The sequence below is a fragment of the Podarcis muralis genome, chromosome 1 (assembly GCF_964188315.1).
Source record: "Podarcis muralis chromosome 1, rPodMur119.hap1.1, whole genome shotgun sequence".
Classification (NCBI taxonomy): Eukaryota; Metazoa; Chordata; class Lepidosauria; order Squamata; family Lacertidae; genus Podarcis; species Podarcis muralis.
Window position 1 is genome coordinate 66510773 of NC_135655.1, and position 17345 is coordinate 66528117.

A 17345-nucleotide genomic window follows, 5' to 3' on the forward strand; every position below is an offset into this window, starting at 1 on the left:
TTAGCTGACCATAAACCAGAGATCCATCAACAGTCTGCAGGAAAAGCTCCTCATGGAGGGCTCCAGAAAGGTCATGCGGTGGGTTCCAAGAAGCCAATGCTGTTTTGTGGCCCACCACAGGTAGCAATATCAGGTTCCCATTAGCAGAGTCCAGCTCTTGCACACCTACCTAGTTGTTATCATGGACCTTCAGAAGAGGACATGTGCTGCCTTGTTAGTAAGAAAATCAGACTACACACCCCATTCTGACAGTATGTGTAATGCACACTGCTTCAGTAGAATTTATAGATATGTTGAGAAAGTGGTCATTTTAAAAAACTAAGCTTTTTTAAAAAATAAGTTTCATGTGAATGAGCTCCTCACTGGTTTGCAGTCTATCTAGGTTTTCTTGAAAGAACAACTCATTTAATTATTAAATTATGCAATCCCCTCCATATCCAGAGTTACAAACATTTCAAGTGTTTAGAACATAGGATCATTCTGATTATGCGCTTCCAAAGTGCAGTTTTATTTTAAAGATATTGATTTTCGAGGCTGAGTTCATTATGGTGAACTTGGCCAGTTCAATCTTTCTCCTTAAAAATATCCATTGCTGTTACACTTAAGACTGTCAAATAATTTTATTTCCAAGCAAAGGCAACATAATCTGAGCAATACAGGAAAAGGAAGAGAAGGACTCCTGCTGGATAAGTCAACTTTGCTACTTTGTAAGTCAGAAGTGGACAAGCTTGCCACAGAATCCTCAGTACATCCAATTTAGACAGTTTGCGTTGAATTTCCTGGGCATGGTTGTGATACTGGTTTTCTATCTGTAGTAGGTGAAGTACAACCTTTGTAAAATGGTTAAGACATTAATGTCAATGGGCTGGACAGGGGCGGAAGAAGGGGGGTGCGGTGGGTGAGGGCTGCCCCGGGTGTCACCATTGAGGGGGGTGACATAGTGCCAGGTGGCACTCACCGTAGGGCCTGCAGTGCGCCTGAGCCATGTGTCTCTCCTGGGAGAGACGCGGTGGCTTGGGCCCATGCAGGCTCCGCGCTGCCCAAATGGTCTGCCTGCTGCCTCCCCCCCAGCTGTAGGGCGGCTGAATGGCAGGAGGCAGACAGACTCTGGGGGCCTCAAGGTGCCTCTATGGGCTGTTCGCCCCACCCTCATGCTGCCCCATTGTGCGGCTCCTGCCACCCCTCGGCACACTGCCCCAGGCACCCGAGCAACTTCCTCTGCCATTGGGGCTGGAGCCAGGGACTGAATTGATAGAAGGAACTGCAATCTTGCTGAAATTCTATGGGGAGGGAAGACATATTTCCCTGATTTCCCTTTTCTCTGAAGCTCCCTGTATCTCTTCCCATCTGCCCTTGGAGGGCAACCAACACCCTAGAGCAGAGTTTCAGGGGACACAGGGGGAAGGACGAATCAGAGAAAATTACACGTTTTATCAACCTCGGCTCTGAATGCAATTTGCTATCAACAATTTAAATGTTATGTCTACAAACTATATTCTGACCTCACTAGCAACTTGACTTGCGTCACCAAACATATACTATTTGAGAGCAAAAAGTCTTAGAAACTGTTACGAGAATTGACTGTTTTTAGCAATAGCATTATTACAATGTTATTATTTCAACCATTCGTGGACTCAAAAGTCATGGAAGGACTGGAAGCTAAATCTCATTTTCCAAATGATGCTTTATGTAGCCAGTGCAAATCTGATCCCATATGCAAAACCTATGAATTGCTTCATAAGGTCAGAAACTGTAAGCCAGTGGGAGTCCGGTTTCTTCTTTATTTTTTCACATAGTTACACCTTTGCAGGGTCTTATTTGATCTCAGATAAACACCTTAAATGGTAGAAATGAACCAAAATTATTTTTCTATATTAATCAAGGCATACTACTGATACCTTTCTTTTTAGAACAGGTGGAAGGAAAGTCTTTATCTTCTACTTTCACGGATGGTCTGTTGCATTTCATCCTACAAAAGAACGAACGTCTTGCTCCAGAGCATAGTCGTGATGGTCCAGGTGTTATATCTGTTTTAACTGGAAGTCCAGCTGCAGTGGAGTGAAAGAACACAAATCCAAAATGGTGAATCTGGCTTGGCTTTAAATTTCTATTTTCAGATATACAGATCTGTAACTAGATAGTTCGTATCCATGAACATAACTCAACAGAATGATATTCAATGGAGACAAAAGCAAAGTTCTGCATTCAGGAAAAGCAATTACGGGATTGGAAATACTTGGCTTAGCAACAATACATATGAAAAGGATAATGGAATTTCAGTCGATTAGAGGCCAAACATGAGTCAGGAGTGTGAAACTGCTGTAAAAAGGGCCAGTGTGATTTCATGCTTCCTGAGTTGAACCACAGTTTCCAAGTAGCAAAAGGTAATAGTTCCACTTTATTTTGCGCTAGCTTAAAATCATCAGGAGCTGTGAACTAGCCTTTGGAGCTCAATGAACATTCCAGTCACTCACTTTTCGCATCTATGAGCCTTTCCCGTGGTGCAGTATCAGAAGAAGAAAGTTGCTCCTTAACTTTGGCAATATCTTTAGGATGAAGGTAGTCAAATAAACTCTGACCAATCAGATCATTCTGCCAATAAAGAATGTTAACAACCAATTAAATTATTACAGACATGCAAGAAAAACTGTTAATAGCATTTTTGTAACATTTTAATTAACTGATATTTTAAATGAATGAAAACAATACTGTTTTTGTAAACTGAAATATTTCACTTCAACCCATAAAATAAAATAGAGAACAATATTGATAGCTTAAGCCAGAGTCATCTACATCCACCACTGAGTTGAAAAAAAAAAATGTTACAAGGCTCTGTTCTTTTCTACATCATAAGAAAGACAAAATATACCTGACTGTAGTTGAGAATCTTGAAGACTGATTCTGAAACAAACAGTATTTTGCCTCTGTCACAGCCCACAACGAAGAGAAAACCATCCGCAGCCTAATTGGGAAACACAGGACGGCCACTTTGTTATAGTGTGTTATTTACACATTGTTAAAATTATTCACAACATGCAGTTGAATTTCGGTGACCAAACACTTTGCATTTAAATATAACTAGATTAGCACACGGCAAAAAAATTCAGTGGAGACTTGAGTATGACGACACTATTTTTTAAATAATAATGCCAGAAAATGGCAGGGCAAAATGGCTGAATGTCATTGGTAAATGTCTATTTGTAAAGGGTAACATCCAGTCACACCTAAGAAATTATTTAAAAACCACCTTACTGCACTTGATCTTTTCTTTTTTAAAAACCTTTCTTTAGGGAAATTTCCAAAAACTGCAGGAGGTGACGTAGGGGGTGGGGTGGAGAGTAAGGGGTCATCTAATCTTCCTATTCTCGCTCTAACGAAACCTTTGTCAGGATCTTAAGCGTCTGCCAGGAGCTGTTCATGTGTGTGGGTGGAAAAGGCCATAGAAGCAGGGAAGGCAAAAATGACTCACTTTCATTGGGCTGTTGCCAGCAATCTTTCCAAAGGGGCTTCTAGGAAACCAGGAGAAAAGGAATTGCTGGAAATAGGCTAGATTAATGCAAGGCAGACTCCAGAACATTATTCTTGTGGAGTATCTTACCAGACACTTGGAAAGGGGTCATATGCATGCAACACACACGCAAAACAAAGAACGAAAATACTGCTTGAAGATCTTGCTAGATCTTTTCACCACATTAGAGAGGGGAGGAGGGAAGAGGTTGTCTTACACCACAAGATGGCACCCCTTTATCGCTTGGTTTATACCTCTTATCTGACCATGATGAATCTCACCCAGGGTGGGAGAGAGTTGGGTTCCTTTTACTGATGCCTTTCTCTAAAGTTTCATAGGAGATGTTCTCTTCCGATCTTAAAAAGAGGGTTATAAATCCTACTTAATTTCACTGGAGTGCTTGTCCATATGGAAGCATACAGAGTCAAGCCTGAATATTTGTATCAGTTGCACACCAAAGCTGCTTTGGCAGGGCAGAGACTCGGCATTCGTTTACCAGAGGGTAAAACCTGCAGGGCAGTCAGATCAAATTTGCAGAACGCAAATGAGATTTTGAAGATTTGTGGCGACCAATGAAAAGGAGCATTTTTATGTTGTATAGGATACTATTGGATACCATGTTTCTACCGACAGGTAAGCAGATGGGCTTTATTACTGTAATTCACTGAAACAGCATGGACACCCCAAATTTAATAAATATCAAGTCAGTTTTAAATATCACATGTTGTCATAAAAAACACATTGAACCTGACAAGAAATTATAGTCAGTGTCATCCTTCAAATGCACTTCAAGCAAAACCAGACGTTCCCTATTCAATACAGAATACACTGTTGCCAGAAGAAAACACAGGAGTGGGGTGAATAGACAGCGAAATCAAAGGCCCGTTTCTAGAAACCAAGGTACTTCCTCTCCCTTTAGCATTTCTGCTCAGGAAACACATTAGTCAACCTCAAAACAGTAGAGCATTATGAATTATATAATCACTTTTTATAGACCCTGGTAATTTATTATCAGTTTTTTGGTTTACTGGCTACTAATCCAGAGTTTCATGTTACTGGGAAGCTTACTCAACACTATATTGGGGTTAGCACAGTGTGCTCATAACAGGCAGACAGCGACTTGCTGGTAAGTCCATTGGTTTAAAAAGGGCTGAAGCAGGGCTTTTTTTCTGGAAAAAGAGGTGCCAGAACTCACCATGAACGCCTCCCTTGCTCTCTTATAATGGCGCCCACCTGAGAGGTGCAGAAATTGAGTTCCAGTACGTTCCAGCTGAAGAAAGCCCTGGGCTGAAGCTTTTGCATATAGCACGCATCTCCTACACTGGAGGAATTTATGGTCGCAGTGTCTGGTATAAGAGAACTCCACCCTACATGAAAACGCCAGCATACTTACAAGAATATTCTCTTTCATTGCACACTATACATGTTTTCATGTATCTGAAGTTAACACATACCCTAAGAATAAGATGTTTTAGTTCATCATCTGACAAAAAGGCAGGTTTGTAGTTTGCTTCTGTATATGGGTTTGTGGCACCTTAAAGGCAAAGGGAAGAAAAGTAATTATTCTTTGAGTAAATAAACCAGTTGTGCGAGGTGCAGAAGGGGTTACATTCTATTTGCACAACTATTTTCAGTGTCCCTAGTCTGTTTTCTAGTAATGCTTAGAATGATGCCTCAAATACTAAAAACCAAGTAGATGCTGCTTCCAAAAGCTACTATGAGACAGCAGCAATATCTTTCTATTCAGAAACTTACAAATCTTTTACCAATAAAGGTTGGCATGATAAAATATCTATTTTGTATCTTTTACTGGTATGAAAGCACCTTTAACAAATCTGTAGATCACATGGTGCAAGCTAGTTCAAATCTCATTTCAGTCAAAATCTCACAAGGTGCCCTCAGGTAAACTGCTCCTCTTTCATTCTCCCATCTAAAATAATACTAATCTACTTAACCACAATGGTGTAAGCAATACTGAAATAATAAGTGCAAAGTGCTTTCACTGCTCCAACACACCAACATTTCCCCTGGTTTTTAAGTTCCACAAGTAACCTCTCTAACTACACAGGTTGTTTTAAAATTTACCTCTTAACGTCTTCATGTGCTGAACAGCCATTCTCAGTACTGTAAGTTTATCTAGTTTTCTGGACATAGCATTGCATGTTGGCACTAAAGAGGCCAATTCATCGATAAAACTGTTCATCTTATCACGACGTCTTTTTTCAATCTGACTGTGAGCCTCCCTAAGTGATAATGAAATAAGGATCATGACATTTCAGGTATCCAGAGTTACATCACAAATCTTAATTGCTTTTGTGAAAAAAGAGACAGGATTGCTTACATTATCAGTTATCAGGAGATAAACCTTTATTTACTTTACATTGGCTACATAATGAAGAAATGAAACAAAGTAAACAGGAGGATGAAAGCTGATGAGTAAATTGAGGGAAACCAACTATAAATGAGGATATAAAGGTAAAGGGTAAAGGTACCCCTGCCCGACAGAGCCAGTCGTGTCCGACTCTAGGGTTGTGCACCCATCTCACTTAAAAGGCTGGGGGCCAGCGCTGTCCGGAAACACTTCCGGGTCACGTGGCCAGCGTGACGAGAATGCTCTGGCGAGCCAGCACCAGCGCAGCACACGAAAACACCGTTTACCTTCCCGCTATAAAGCGGTACCTATTTATCTACTTGCACTTAGGGGTGCTTTCGAACTGCTAGGTGGGCAGGAGCTGGGACCGAAAGACGGGAGCTCACCCCGCCGCGGGGATTCGAACCGCCGACCTTACGATCAGCAAGTCCTAGGCACTGAGGTTTTACCCACAGCGCCACCCGCGTGGGTAAAATGAGGATATAGTCTTGGTCATGTAAAGGGAAAAAAAGAAGTCAAGAATCACTGCAATTATCTGAAATGAATTATTTTAGTTTAGACAACAACCCTAAGCCTCGGGTATGCCTGCCTGCAGGAAAAGAGACAGACCATTTCAGAGGAGCTTTCAAGCCATTTCACATACAATATAGAACACTCAATTTGCCTGGCAATCAAATTCTAAATTGGACTTCCACACAGCATGAAGGCGAGGCTTCACCAGAAAGATGCTGAATGGGTAATGCTCAGTGATGATCATATAGGTGTTGCAGTGTGTGTGATGCACAAGCACCCACAGATTCTAGGGACCCACCAAACTCAAAAACCTTAAATGATCATATAGGTCAGGTGCGTATTGCAAAATATTTCGATGAGTCTACTCATCAAATATTCAAAAATATGTAAAGTTAAAAATGTAATTGTTCTAATATAACTTTGCCATGCCAATAAATATCATGCATGAATATGTATTTATAATTTATATATATTCTGAAGATATGTACTTCGTAGTTAATTAAATGTCCTTTTTGCATAAGAGCGTTTCATATCCAGTAAGAAAGGTACATCACTGTATTGAATCTTAGTGATGCTGATCTTGAAAAGTATGGGATGAACCTGAGCCTGCACTTCTAACTCAATTACCATATTGTTTAACCTTTTTGGAATCTGAACCCAACATAAGGTCGTGGTCTCAAACTCTGAAGTGATTCTATGATTTGCTGTAGCAAATATTATTGTAAGATTATGTGTTTAATTCACATCTATTATACGTGGCACATTTACTACTTGTATAAATCTCTCTGTCACGTGATATATTTTAAATACTTCATAATTAGCTAAATCTTTAACTTCATCCACAATCTATAAACTGGAAACACTAAGGAAGCACAAACTGCAGGGTTTGAAAAATATCCTTGTTAGTGGGAACTATATGGGATGCGCTGGCAGAAGAGAGAAATGTTGTAATCTCTGGATCAAAAAATGATATGGCTTTTTAATATAACCTGGTACGCTCATTTCTCATGAGTGTAGGAGCATAATTTTCTATTAAAGAAATAAAAATCCATTATGGGAACACATCCAAAAGGCCTTTATGGATCACATCATAAGCTCACTCACTGTTCACGGAGTTAAAACAAAGACTCATTGTTTTACCTTGCATTTTTTATTCTGCCTTGCTGGTCTGTGTATTCCAACCTAGCAGAGAACAAAAGTGATACAAATCAAGTCGATATAGCAATATAATCATTGCCATGAGACAAGGTGAGGAAGAAAGATGCTTTTCAAATAAATCTATACCCAAAGCCCACTTGAATAGGTAGAACTAACTGCACAATGCTTTGGATCACAGCCACTTACATTTCAGAAGGATCCCAACTACGCATTTTCTCACCAAGGTGAGGATTTCTATTTCATCTAGGTGTTATATTAAGACTTGATCTTCCAGTAGGATTACCCCAGTCCTTGTATACTCTCCAGATTCTCACAGACCTCAATTACACTCCACATCTCCTTATCTCACTCTCTAGAATTATCCGAGCTTTACTTTGAATACACTTATTTTTCAAGATGCACAATCAATTCAGAAATGATGCACAAATAAATACCTTCCATGTTGATCATCTTTATCTGTATCCATACCTTCGCTACAAAACCAGAACAAAAGAAAAATCAATAGGGTAAAAATGCAGCAGAATTTGCTTCAATGATCCTCACTCCCACACCTTGCTAAAACATAAGCATTTACACAAGTAAAAACAGATGGCGTGCTGCAGCAGCATTCATTATATCTATATTTCCTGAAAATAACCAAGATAAAAAATGGGCTGTTGAATGGCCATGAGCAGACATTCACCTCCACCCCACATTTAAATGTATCCTTGGAACTTGGCCATCCTTTGTAATGCATTGATATATCCACCTAATTTAAAAGAAACAGCAGCTAACTTTAGATGGTGGATACATTAAGAACTATCTAGTTAAACACATCAGCCTGGTTCAGGCATTTCTCTCCACACAACTGATAAAGCGCAGCAAGTGACAAGGGGCCATATGCCCCGTCTCCCCATCATGCTTCACAATGTCCCCTTCTCAACACTGTACATGAGCTGTAGGAGCATCTACAGAATATGTATAGGCTATCGCCATGATCTGGAACCCTATATGCTCTCATAGGGGTGGCATATGTGCATTTGGCGTAAGATACCTACAGGCCCACTGTCTCTTCTCCATAAGATTTATATCATCTGATGAGAAATGCCTGCACAGGACTGGCCTGCCACTGAAAATGGCGAGCCATTTCCCCCTCAGCTAGCCCTTTCTACATTTGAGGACAGAGCATAGAGGGTGCAATGCTAATCATACAACAGGAATCCAAGTACTGTGTGTGTGTGTGTGTGTGTGTGTGTGTGTGTGTGTGTATACACACCTTCCCAAGAGCTTTTTTCTTTAAAAAGGCATTTTATCAGAATCATGAACTTTGCTTACTAGTGACTAGCCAGATAAACAACAGTTAATATAGACTGTGCTTGAAAACAATCATATTTTTTCTCTTGCAATTCTTTTACACAGTGAGCATTTTAACAAGGCCCCCCTTTCCCCATATGATGTTTGTACTTACTCAAAAGAAAAGCCATCGAGTCTGAAAAGAGAGAAAAATATTGTTCAGTTTATACTAAATGATGAAAAGCGTTTTCTATCCACATTCAGTTTTCAGTGAATCTTAATTTCTACTATTTGATCATTGCAATTGTGTACCTTGAGAAGATTTTTATTAAAAATCTGAACCTCCTGTCCAGTGGCGTAGCGTGGGTTGTCAGCACCCGGGGCAAGGCAAGTAATTTGCGCCCCCTAACCCGTGGAGCCAGGTAGGGGCAGAGAGCTGCGAGTGCGAGCCAGATGTTGCGCCCGGTGCGGCCAGCCCCCCCTGCAACCCCACGCTACGCCACTGCTCCTGTCTAATGTTTCAGTAGGATACTTGCATTTGCAAACATAGGTATAGGTCTGTTCTATTCACACACAACTTTTATTTATTTATATTTCTTTCACAAAATTTATATACTGCTTGATTGCAGAGAGGACACCTCAAAGTGGTATACAAAAAACCCCCAATAAAATTATCAGTAAGAATTAACAACAATAAGTTAAGACTTTTGAAAAAGTTGAAATATTTTATTTATTTCATAATATTTTGTTTCAGGTGGACACCCAAAGAAAGTAATGTGTGAACAATGTGCGCTTTGGGCCTGACAAAACATCTCTGAACTTTTTCTGAAAGCAGAACTAGAATAATCAGCAAAGAATTGAATCATATTTTCAGCTTTAATTCAACTTACAAGTAAAGACTTATTTATCAAATAATACAACAAATAATACCCCCTATAAATGCAAATGTTTGGGATAAGAACTCTTTGTGCCACGTTTACAAAGCAGTCATTTTTATGTAAATGAAAGTCCATTGTCCCCCAAAACTCAATTCTCTTCAAAAGAGTGTATTTGTGATTTCCCATGAATTAATAGATCACTGTAGGAAATTTTTTACAGGTTGAAAAACACCTCATCTATTTCCACTATTTCTGGAAGGAAAACAGACTCCAAATAAAAATGGAATTTGAACAACAGGCACAGCTGAAAGGTTATACTAATAGGAAATGCACTTACTGATAATCAGTAGAACTGCCTTTCCTTTTCCTATTACAATCCATTCCTGAAGAGTTAAGAGAACTAGAGATTAGGTCAGTGGGGCCTGGTGACATAAAATCACTGATTGTAGAAGAAATGTCCATCCTTTGGTCAGCCATTGGATTGTCTAGAATTACCACAAAAAGAAGAAGAAAAGAAGCACAGGAAATTGGTTTACCGAATGGCTACACCACAAGAATAGTTAATGGGTTCATATAGCCCCTGCTATCCCTAAGAGTTAACTTCATTACAATAATTTCTCACCTCAGCCCACAACAATTCTATTAAGTATAATAAGAAATCATTTCCCCTATTCTACTGGAAGGAATAGATAAGAAATGCCATTCAGTATCAGAAATAATGTCTATCCCGGTGTTCCTGAAAAGCTCACAAGAGAGGTAAGATGGAGACAGCCATTTTGTTTGTTCCCATGAGGTGGCAGTCAAAAGTACATGGGGTTCCGAACCTGGATGTTCCATGAAGACTAATCACCATAATCCTTTGAGATTTTTTACAGACTGTTTTTAAAGTCATCATGCCAAGATCATCTAAGAACAGAGCGGTTATGCCCAGGTCCATGTCTAACACTCTTGCCACTGGGACCATAGCTGAAGCTTACAATTTCAATTTGAGTAAAGAGAAAGGTGACTCTGGTAACAGTTTTGCTATGCTTCTTTTTCAGTCTTCAAAGTGCTACAGTACTCTTTGTTAAACTAAAGCTGTAGCCAACAAGATTGCTCTGAAAAACTAATTGTCATGTAATTTCCTGGTCACTTCTGAATGTATAGCAGCTGACTTTGCACCATGTGCTCATATTCCTAAAACACACCATGGATATCAAGTTCTTGAAATATTATATGAAGCCTAGAATTGATACATTAAAAAAAAGATAAAAAGTGATGGGGCTTTATTTGAGAGGATGGCATGACATCTGTAAAATACAGGCAAATGATAAAAGAGTTGGGAAAAGAGAACGGTAGAAAGCAAACAAATTTCTCCATGGAAAAAGAGCTGCAAAAGGTTCAAGTAACTTAAAAGGCGAAAGAGGTGGGGCAATATAATTAGTTTTCAATTATGCTTTTGCGTAATAAGCATTTTTAGAGTTCTTAAGAGTTCAACAAACAAAGCAGTCCACTCTTATTTCCATCTTTGTGAAATATAGTAAGAGTATATAGAAATGCAAGCTAAAAGCACCGAAACCCCCGATGGCTGTTCCTACCTGTAGACTTGATTTCTGGAATCTTAGATCCACTCTGGAACGATGTGCACTCCTGCTGCCAGTGCAAAGCAGCCAATCACCTTAACCCTCCTTTCATTTCCTCCAGCCTTGTTTCTCAGCAGCTTCCAAATGCCTGGGCTGTAGGAAACAAATATCACACTGTCAATTTCCTTTATTACATCACCAGCTATATTCTTCCGATGCTTTTTAAAAAATGTTCAAGGTGACAACTAATTAACATTGTTCAGTTCAAAGGGTCCACACCCTAATCTGCTAGGAAGCATGCCACTTCTTTATATCAGAATCAGGTGAGGGGGTGGCAGTGGTGAATCGATGCCTCGACTCAGCAATGCCCTGCATGAAGGGTAACGTACTGAAGCTCAATCCAGACAAGAGAGAGGTGTGCATAGTTGGCCTTCAGCGGTGACATTCTGTCAACTTTGGATGGGGTTGTATTCCCCATGAAGAAGCAAGTTTGTAGTTTGGGAAAAACATTTACGTCAAGCTGATACTGTGGGTGGTCAAAATACCATCCATGAGATGTACCAGGTTTGGCACTTTCTAGGCAGATATAGTTACATCAGATTTATCAGAGGTGTCGTAACACCCAGGCTGTAATACTGTAATGCATTACACGGTACATGAGGCTGGCAAAGACAGCTCAGAAATTTCAGTTGGTGCACAGCAGGGGAGGAAATGGCCGTTCTGGACAATTAACAGCATCTTAAAAAAAATCTGCACTGCACTAATTTAAGGTGTTGAGTTTAACCTTTTAATCCCTAAATGGCTTGAGGCCCTTTTGTCCCATAGGAACCCACCCCAAATGACCCCTCCTGCAAATACCCCTTTAGCAAATACCCATACCAAGGTTGTATTGGTGGAATTTGGAAAAAGGCTTTTTTGTTTGTATGTGATGTCTGCCTGGAATGCTCTTCTCACAATAGGTGAGGGGAACACTTATATCATTTGAACACAATCAAGCCCATTCTGTTCTTCAAGATTTTGCCCACCTCCACCAACCTGCTGCCCTCCAAACGTTTTGAACCACAACACTCATCACCCCCAACCACTAGTCATGCTGGCTAGAACTGACGGGACCTGTAGCCCAGAACATCTGGAGTGCAATAGTGGTTTAAGTGTTTTTTAAAGATTTGAGAGAGCTTTCTGTTCATTAAGTATTGCTGCTGCAATAGATGAATTTTAAGTGAGTTTTATGGATTCTGGTTTAAGCTTTATAAACTTTGCTCATTTATTGGTTTTGAAAGCTGCCTGATACTATGTTTATCATAGTTCTGTTTCTGCTTATATATTGTTTCAACAGAAAAGCATATACAGTGGTACCTCAGGTTAAGTACTTAATCTGTTCCGGAGGTCCGTTCTTAACCTGAAACTGTTCTTAACCTGAAGACCACTTTAGCTAATGGGGCCTCCTGCTGCCGCCATGCCGCTGGAGCACGATTTCTGTTCTCATCCTGAAGCAAAGTTCTTAACCCGAGGTACTATTTCTGGGTTAGCGGAGTCTGTAACCTGAAGCGTATGTAACCTGAAGCGTATGTAACCCGAGGTGCCACTGTATTTTAAACAGATACAAACATACATAGTAGTCAGGAATACAGACACATAAGCATGTCTGTCATTACGCAGCCCCAAATGCTGCCTCTCTTTACACCAAATAAAGATGAATTAAATAATCAGTTAAACCAAGAGACCATAAACAAAACCCACCCCTCACATCCATGCGTCATGGCACTGGATGATGACTATTCATAGTTCAAGGCAAAGTCAAACAAAATGTACCTTCAGGCTGGTGTCTGATTGTATGGCCCAGTCTGAAATTATGTACAAGGATGTGTGCTCAGATACACAAACTCCCCACCCCCATTAATTTCAACAATTGGAACAGCTCCATGCACACAAAGGAAGGCCATGCAGAGCTACTGTGAATGAGGAACTCACTCGTGCAACCTTGCAACTATATTGGCAAAACTTTTTACTAACTCACAAGTCTCAGCATGCCTGTGCCAGCCACTTTCAACAGCCTGAACAAGTACCAACCCTTGCCCAACTTACAAAAGTTTCTCAGCCTGGTTACTTCCTTGGTGGAGACTCTTATAGATAGGTGACTGGGCACCTGCCAGGCCCCTAACCTAACCTATGTATGTACAGAAGCTCTCCTGTGTGGACTGGAACATAATTGGGGGTCAGTACTGAAATGAAGCCCCTGGAAATGGGGGGGGGGGGGCACACACACACAGCCAAACATTAGATTGAGGCACTTTCCATGAATGGAAACCCTGCTTACAGATGGCTTCTCAGCCCCATTTTGGGAACCTCCTTTTCCCTCAGTCCCTCATCCCATTCAACAACATTTCCTGACCTCCAGGAAAGATGGAGTTGGGAAGTTTAATTCCTTCAGCCCATCTCTGCGCACTTTACTCTGTATCCAACCCAAAGAAGCATACTATGCAAACCACCTGTAGTTCAATATTTACATGTTCACAAAACACATTTTTTCCCAATAACCTCTAATTAAAATGTAATTTTACTACTTAGCCTCCTGCTCTCAATGTTAGCATTGCTTTTTGTATGTTGCCTTACATAATTTCTAAAACTTTTTTAATTGTTAGATTTTCATATTATAGAGTAAGACTGATATGCAGCCAAGAAGAACACATTGTATGCTTATTTGCACAAGAATGTATATCCCCACCCTTTTAATATTTACTCATAATTCAGGGCGGTTAAAAACCATTAAAATAGCCCCTTCATAATAAAATATTAGAAGCAAACAGTTTAAGACAGAACAGACAAGAATAAAGAGGTAAAATGACATCTACTAATTAAGGCAAAAGTTTGCTGGAAGAAAAAAGCATTTACCAACCAGTGGAAAGTGGCAAAAAGCCCAAATGAGCTTCACAGGGCAACGACTTCTATAATTTGGATGTGAAAAAGATTTCTCTTGTTGTAGCCAACTTCATAAACCTACAGTCTGTGGCCCATCAGCTGGAGTGCTCCTTCCTGAGCCCTAAGACCTTTCTGAAATTATGTTGCACCTGAGCAAGAAGAGTTGTCTCTGCAAGGCAAGGCAAGGTGCCTATATTTTTTGAAGAGTTGGGGGTCTCTCCAAAGTTGAGGGGACTTTCACTTCATTTAGTTTTAAAATGAACTAAAATAAAATGACTGCCAGGTGATTAGGAGTCTTGGCAGCTGGTACAAAATAACCTCTTAGGTTAGCCACCTCTGGAATAAATTAACATGGCAGCCCTAATGATTTACAGGGCAATCCTGAGCATGTCTACTTGGAAGTAAGTCCTATTGAATTCAATGGGGCTTATGGCTGTACTCTTGGTATAAGTAAGAAACAGGAAGATGTTTACACTATCAAGATGAAAGGCTAGGAAACCTAACATAACTAAGGTACTAGAATCATGTAAAATATTAAGTAGATATGCTACAGTTATCTCCCACTTGGACTACTATTTTAATTTTAATAAATTGATTGTCTGTTTTTATGTTCTTTGTATATTGCGTTTGTTTTATGATGTTAGCCACCCTGAGCCCAGCTCTGGCTGGGGAGGGCTGGGAACAAATAATTTTATTATTATTATTATTATTATTATCATTATCATCATCATTACTGCAACATGCTCTATGTGGGGCTACCTTTGACGGTGACTCAGACATTACAACTAATCCAGAATGCGGCTGCCAGACTGGTGACTGGGAGCAGGCTCCAGGACCATATAACACGGGTCCAGAAATATCTACATTGGCTCCTAGTATGTTTCTATGCACAATTCAAAGTGTTGGAGCTGGCCTTTAAAGCCCTAAGTGGTCACAGCCCTGTATACCTGAAGAAGCATCTCTACCCCCATCGTTCAGCCCAGACACTGAGATCCAGCTCCGAGGACCTTCTGGCAGTTACCTCATTGTGAGAAGTGAGGTTACAGAGAACCAGGCAGAGAATCTGCTCGGCGGTCACATCCACCCTGTGGAACACCCTCCTGTCAGATGTCAAAGAAATAAACGACTTTTGGAAGACATCTGAAGGCAGCCTTGTATAGGGAATTTTTAAATGTGTGATGGTTTACTATGGTTTATTAATTTGATGGGGTGTGCTTATTAATGGGTCAGATGAGTGGCTTATTTATAAATTTAACAACAACAATAACAAATTTCCAACAAAGCCAGTGGGACATGTATTGAAAGCCACTATATTTTTCAATGCATATCTGGGATGTCTTCTAACTCTGCTTTCTTTAACACCCCCTCTGCACTGCTTCCCTCATACTAGCTGTGTGCTAAAAACAATAACCATTATAAAATCCACTACACTGAGGGTGCTTTTAAAAAAAATACTCTGTCATTAGTAACCTCTGGTATAATACTTGTTAACTGCCAGGCGGCAGCTACTCATTTTATTACAATGTAATGAGAGAGCACACTGACAACAGATCTTTCCTCTTGTTTCTCAAGGCACTGCACAAAACAGCCCACAAACAAGGCAACACTGCCCTGCTGTAACATACTCTGAACACCCACAGCCAAGTTCTTCATATTGTGACCCCAAGCCTGTTGCCAAGATACTTCAAGGATTTATTTGAAAGAATGCCATCTAGGCCACTTCCTGATTAGAGTCCTGGTAGAAGAGAACCAAGGCATGCTCTCGATGGATCGCATTCTGCCGCTGCTGCAACTCTCCCTCTGTTATTTTATCTTAAAACATTTTCTCAGAGAGATACTGAACAGAAATCAGGGATCAAGTCACAGACTCTGCCTGCATTTGGATTCAGGGCTTCTGCCTATCGTCACATGATTGATTTAATCACGCAGCAAATCAGATCATGAGCACATAAACACCTCAATGAGCAAATCAAGGTCAGAGCAAAAAAAAAAAAAAAAAAGTAGGTCAACTTAAAAAGTCTGCTGAGGCACCCATCTGGGAGGTGAGACCTCAACACGCAAGCACTGCCAGCTCCAACACTGCCTACAGGAAAAATTACTGTCACCATAAAACAATGCTTGTTTCTTTCCAACGAGACATCACTCCTCACTTGCTGAATCACAAGTGCACCACACCACGAAGGCATTCTTTTGCAATTACCAACAATGTCTGCACCGCACTTCTTTTAGCAAAAGAAATACGACGATGAAAGTTGTGCCTGCTTTCATTATGCATCCCCAAATGACAAAAGTATACAATGCAGACTTCCCAACAAACAACTTTGCATGTGTTTTGTGAACGGAAAATTATGAAAAATGTAAGAGTAGCCCTGCAGGATGAAAACAAAGCTACATCTAGACTGGCACTCTTTTTCCCAAAGGAGAGAAGCACATGCCTCCAGGAGCCTACAAGCAGGAATGTCACTCCCCAGAAACTAGCATTCAGCTGCAAAAAGTCTCCGACCATGGATGTTCCATTAAGGCAGGGGTCAGCAAACTTTTTCAGCAGGGGGCCAGTCCACTGTCCCTCAGACCTGGGGGGCTGGACTATATTGGGAGGGGGGATGAACGAATTCCTGTGCCCCACAAATAACCCAGAGATGCATTTTAAATAAAAGGGCACATTCTACTCATGTAAAAACACGCTGATTCCCAGACCACCCGCGGGCCAGATTGAGAAGGCAATTGGGCCGCATCTGGCCCCCGGGCCTTAGTTTGCCTACCCATGCATTAAGGCATCATGACTAATAGCCATTTCATTACAGCCTCATATGCAAACCTGTTTTCAAAAACACTTCTCTGAAATGAATGCTTAAAGGGTTTTTCAAACAAACAGTAAAAATGAAGGGGGAAAGATTGAGGGAAGTGAGTTTTTGGGCAAGTGAAAAGGCTAGGAAGAGGAAGTGAGAAAAGGAAGAGGAGGCAGAAGAGACAGAAGAAAACAGAGCAGTAATTCCCAACCTTTAGAATGAGAGCCCCTTTTTAACCTAAACTTTATTGCCACTAATGTAAAATATTCCTGCACACAGGACTATCAGTTGTATATGTCAATGAAATCTGTAATCCCTGTAAGTAAAGCTATTTCAATATACAATTAATCTGATTCTATTTTATTTATATTTCAT

General features: G+C 40.4%; 1 protein-coding gene across 1 annotated transcript in view; it reads right to left on the bottom strand.

Annotated features, from left to right (window-relative positions):
* BMAL1 (basic helix-loop-helix ARNT like 1) overlaps window positions 1-17345 on the bottom strand; it is a 44621-nt gene that overhangs the window by 12375 nt on the left and 14901 nt on the right. The window contains exons 2-11 of the mRNA XM_028730905.2: window positions 11278-11415; window positions 10038-10185; window positions 8998-9018; window positions 7985-8023; window positions 7533-7574; window positions 5594-5751; window positions 4963-5042; window positions 2870-2962; window positions 2475-2592; window positions 1899-2048 (exon numbers count right to left, since the gene is read on the bottom strand). Of these exons, the coding sequence (XP_028586738.2) occupies window positions 1899-2048; window positions 2475-2592; window positions 2870-2962; window positions 4963-5042; window positions 5594-5751; window positions 7533-7574; window positions 7985-8023; window positions 8998-9018; window positions 10038-10177 (841 nt within the window). The 5' untranslated portion in view covers window positions 10178-10185; window positions 11278-11415. The remainder of the gene's footprint in view (window positions 1-1898; window positions 2049-2474; window positions 2593-2869; window positions 2963-4962; window positions 5043-5593; window positions 5752-7532; window positions 7575-7984; window positions 8024-8997; window positions 9019-10037; window positions 10186-11277; window positions 11416-17345) is intronic.